Below are 4,030 nucleotides of genomic sequence, written 5' to 3'. Positions count from 1 at the left end.
CGTATAACCGTGACACAGTTCGTTCACCGTGACATCGTAGCCACAGATATCAAGCATGTATATACATGTAATTCAATTCCCTCGTATGTTTGGAGCCCATGAAGAGCCGGGTTAGTAAGGGGAGACTAACGGGATCGGGTGGCTTTCACGTGTCATCGTATCCCAGTTGCGTTGGTCGATGCATATGATGCTGATCACTGGATTGGCTGGTCCAGACTCGATCATTTACAGATCACTGCCATATAGATGGAATATTGCTGATTCGGCGTTAAACAAGAAACCGACCAACTTCATATGTTTTGAAGGCAGCCTCGCAAGGGCCACGAGCAGTTCTAAATATATAAGCAAATGTAAGAGGTAAAAAGGTGAAAGTTTATTTTCAGAAACAGTTTCAAGGAGGAATGCAATAAAACAAAATAATAAATACTTATGTGAGTTATGTACTTGTACATGAACGTAAACATTGACCCTTTTCTATATCCATATTAAATCTACAACTGTATCGCCTGATCCCGCCAATATTTTGAGGACAAATCAGTATTACCTGGTGGTGGCACAATGTTCGCTAGAAAATATCCTGACCTCTAGGTGGCACTCGTACCAAACACATGCAAGCGCAAGTGAAGTGTTCACCTGCAGCACAAACACGGGAACACATTACGTCAAAATAGGAACAATCGATTGCATAATCATGGAGACGAATGAGTCAAGAAACTAAGTACTTGTAATGTTAATGTTAACAACAGCGCTAAGTCAGCTTTGTCTGACTATATCACATGCATGTGTTTGTGAATAACTATCAAAATAGTAATGAAGACGGGTGTCCGCGACAAGGTGTATGTTAAGTACATTCAAACAACTTCCTATAAAATGCGAATTCTAATCAAAATTCATCTCAATATAATTTGACCTTGTCGCTTGTCTCTATATTTAAACACATCTGTTAAGCTATTTCATATTTATCACGATGCGCCATTTTGATGCTGGATGGGTGTTCAAGGTGAACCGCTTAACATGGTCATGGTGCCGACGGATCAAACATCAACATTCATGTGGAAACGTCCATGACCTGTGATGAAAAGTGTTCCAGCTATATCATGGCGACCAAGGATCATCCCCAATACTTGAGGAACAGAACTACCGAGCCAGTTTCACTCTCCACTTGAGGCCGACATGCGGATGTGATCCTGCAGGTGCCCGTGTTGCTGATGCTGTACAGCACGCAGGTCTGACGCGATGCACACAGCTCGGCGCAGCTCCCGGAAGTTGCCGAATAGAGTTCCTCGACATCGGGGTTACTCGCGGACAGTGTTGTGTCTTTGGCTGCTTTTTCGAAAACCATCCCTAGATTTTCTGAATCAGGTCGTCGTGAGTTGTAACAATTGTCAAAGAGCTTTTTGTCATCTGCTTCGCCTCTCTGTTGTGTAACAGAGGTTTCAACAGCTGTTGCGGGGTCATCTGTCTGCGTTGTCGTAGCTGTAATAGTTGTTGCTGTTGCGGGGTCATCTGTCTGCGTTGTCGTAGCTGCAATAGTTGTTGCTGTTGCGGGGTCATCTGTCTGTGTTGTAGTAGCTGCAATAGTTGTTGCTGTTGCGGGGTCATCTGTCTGCGTTGTCATAGCTGCAATAGTTGTTGCTGTTGCGGGGTCATCTGTCTGTGTAGTAGTAGCTGCAATAGTTGTTGCTGTTGAGAGGTTAACTGTCTGTGTTGCAGTAGCTGCAGTAGCTGCAATAGTTGTTGCTGTTGAGAGGTCAACAGTCTGTGTTGCAGTAGCTGCAATAGTTGTTGCTGTTGAGAGGTCATCTGCCTGTGTTGCAGTAGCTGCAATAGTTGTTGCTTTTGAGAGGTCAACTGTCTGTGTTGCAGTAGCTGCAATAGTTGTTGCTGTTGAGAGGTCAACTGTCTGTGTTGCAGTAGCTGCAATAGTTGTTGCTGTTGCGGGGTCATCTGCCTGTGTTGTAGTAGCTGCAATAGTTGTTGCTATTGCGGGGTCATCTGTCTGTGTTGTCGTAGCTGCAATAGTTGTTGCTGTTGCGGGGTCATCTGTCTGTGTTGTAGTAGCTGCAATAGTTGCTGCTGTTGCGGGGTCATCTGTCTGTGTTGTAGTAGCTGCAATAGTTGTTGCTGTTGAGAGGTTAACTGTCTGTGTTGCAGTAGCTGCAATAGTTGTTGCTGTTGAGAGGTCAACAGTCTGTGTTGCAGTAGCTGCAATAGTTGTTGCTGTTGAGAGGTCATCTGCCTGTGTTGCAGTAGCTGCAATAGTTGTTGCTTTTGAGAGGTCAACTGTCTGTGTTGCAGTAGCTGCAATAGTTGTTGCTGTTGAGAGGTCAACTGTCTGTGTTGCAGTAGCTGCAATAGTTGTTGCTGTTGAGAGGTCAACTGTCTGTGTTGCAGTAGCTGCAATAGTTGTTGCTGTTGCGGGGTCATCTGCCTGTGTTGTAGTAGCTGCAATAGTTGTTGCTATTGCCGGGTCATCTGTCTGTGTTGTCGTAGCTGCAATAGTTGTTGCTGTTGCGGGGTCATCTGTCTGTGTTGCAGTAGCTGCAATAGTTGTTGCTGTTGAGAGGTAAACTGATGTAATTAAACACTTTGAAAAGTCATGTTATACAATTTAATAGAATGGTTGCACTGGCACGGAAGAAAGATGAAATACTACCATATACGAATCACATAAAAACAGCATATGATTACAGGAAGTTTCATTCATTTTCTAGGACAATGACGTCTAGTGTTTGATATCAGCATAGCTTAATATAAAGGCGTGTCGTAGAGGTTTATCTTTAAAACCCAGAGCATTCCTATCTCCTGTTATGTCATCGCTTTACACACCACAGGAGCCGGAGCTGTAGTCTAAAGACATAATTCAGGAAAGCCAACAGAAGTGACTTCTTCCATGAGGCCCACTTAGTTGCTTTTGTGGCAAGAAGGCCTTTTAACATATAGACATATATAGTTAATTTAATGAACGGCTGACATGAGAATACATCGTTAGACCAGCAGTGACTGCCCTGAAGATAAACAAGTCCGGTAACTACGTATATTTTGGAGAGAATAAGTTCTTTTCACCTTAAATCATCACCTTCGAATGAACACTAACATCTTCAAAAACTTTCAATTAATATGTTACCGTGACTATGCTATTGTTTGTGCTATTGTGATTAGGATGATCGTCTGTTTGTATCTGTGTGGATACCGGGGTTACATCTGTATCTCCTGAAGATAAAACTTAAATCTAGGCAACAATCTTCATAAATCGCAACCCGTGAAGATCCAGGTTAGAATTGTTCTTTATGAACCCATGCTTGTCGTAAGAGGCGACTAACGGGATCGGGTGGTTAGGCTCGCTGATTTGGTTGGCACATGTCATCGTACGTATATCGATGCCGATGTTGTTGATCACTGGATTGTGTGGTCCAGACTCGATTATTTACAGACCGCCGCCATATAGCTGGAGTACTGCTGAGTGCGGCGCTAATCAACAAACTTATAAAAATCCTAAATCGCAGTTCAGAAACAGAAAACGTTGATATCACAGAAAACGTTGGTCAACTCACCTCTTACCACGATACCAATGTCCAGGAACATAAGGCACAACCAGAACGGGGCATGCATATTTGGGGACATAGCCAGTGTTCTACTTCTCACAAGACAGTCACTTGTGTGTGAGTTTGGAACCACGTCGTCAATGTCCCATAATTCCGATCAAGTGTCCCATGGCAACAATCATCCATACATGATGTGCGTTTGTATCCCACGAATCGCTGTCACGCTGACTTCATGATTTACATCTTTTCCCGCGAGGGTAAATATTTCAGGATTGTATTACATGTCTATCGTCATCTGATAAGGATACTTCTAATGACTTGCCTATCCCAAAGTTGACATTGACAGTACATGCATTGTAACCTGCAAGGCTTATTTCATTTTTTGATACTTAAGGCAAAGTTGAAGTCGCACTTGTTCCTTGTTACTGACCGATAATCTACACGTAAATTTATGATTGATCTTTTGAAACATTTAACAGTTTTTC

At 43.0% G+C, this 4,030-nt stretch overlaps 1 protein-coding gene across 1 annotated transcript; it reads right to left on the bottom strand.

The window, feature by feature from the left end:
- Window positions 1-351: 351 nt before the first annotated feature.
- On the bottom strand, window positions 352-3,612 carry LOC124292191 (mucin-4-like). Its single transcript, XM_046729242.1, has 2 exons — window positions 3,555-3,612; window positions 352-2,571 (listed from the first exon to the last, which is right to left on the bottom strand). The coding sequence occupies exons 1-2, from the start codon at window positions 3,610-3,612 to the stop codon at window positions 1,112-1,114; spliced, it is 1,518 nt and encodes a 505-aa protein (XP_046585198.1). The 3' UTR covers window positions 352-1,111.
- Window positions 3,613-4,030: the final 418 nt, after the last annotated feature.

This window comes from Haliotis rubra, unplaced genomic scaffold (genome assembly GCF_003918875.1).
Source record: "Haliotis rubra isolate DU_JTF1 unplaced genomic scaffold, ASM391887v1 Scf51, whole genome shotgun sequence".
NCBI lineage: Eukaryota > Metazoa > Mollusca > Gastropoda > Lepetellida > Haliotidae > Haliotis > Haliotis rubra.
The sequence above is the reverse complement of the archived record's forward strand: the minus strand, read 5'-3'. Positions and strand labels throughout refer to the sequence as shown.

Excerpts from the sequence above, each read along its gene's own strand:
- LOC124292191 (XM_046729242.1), bottom strand. The coding sequence starts at position 3,612 with ATGCATGCCCCGTTCTGGTTGTGCCTTATGTTCCTGGACATTGGTATC. Across the intron at positions 2,572-3,554 it reads CATTGGTATCGTGGTAAGAG|TTTACCTCTCAACAGCAACA; the intron begins GTGAGTTGACCA and ends TAATTACATCAG.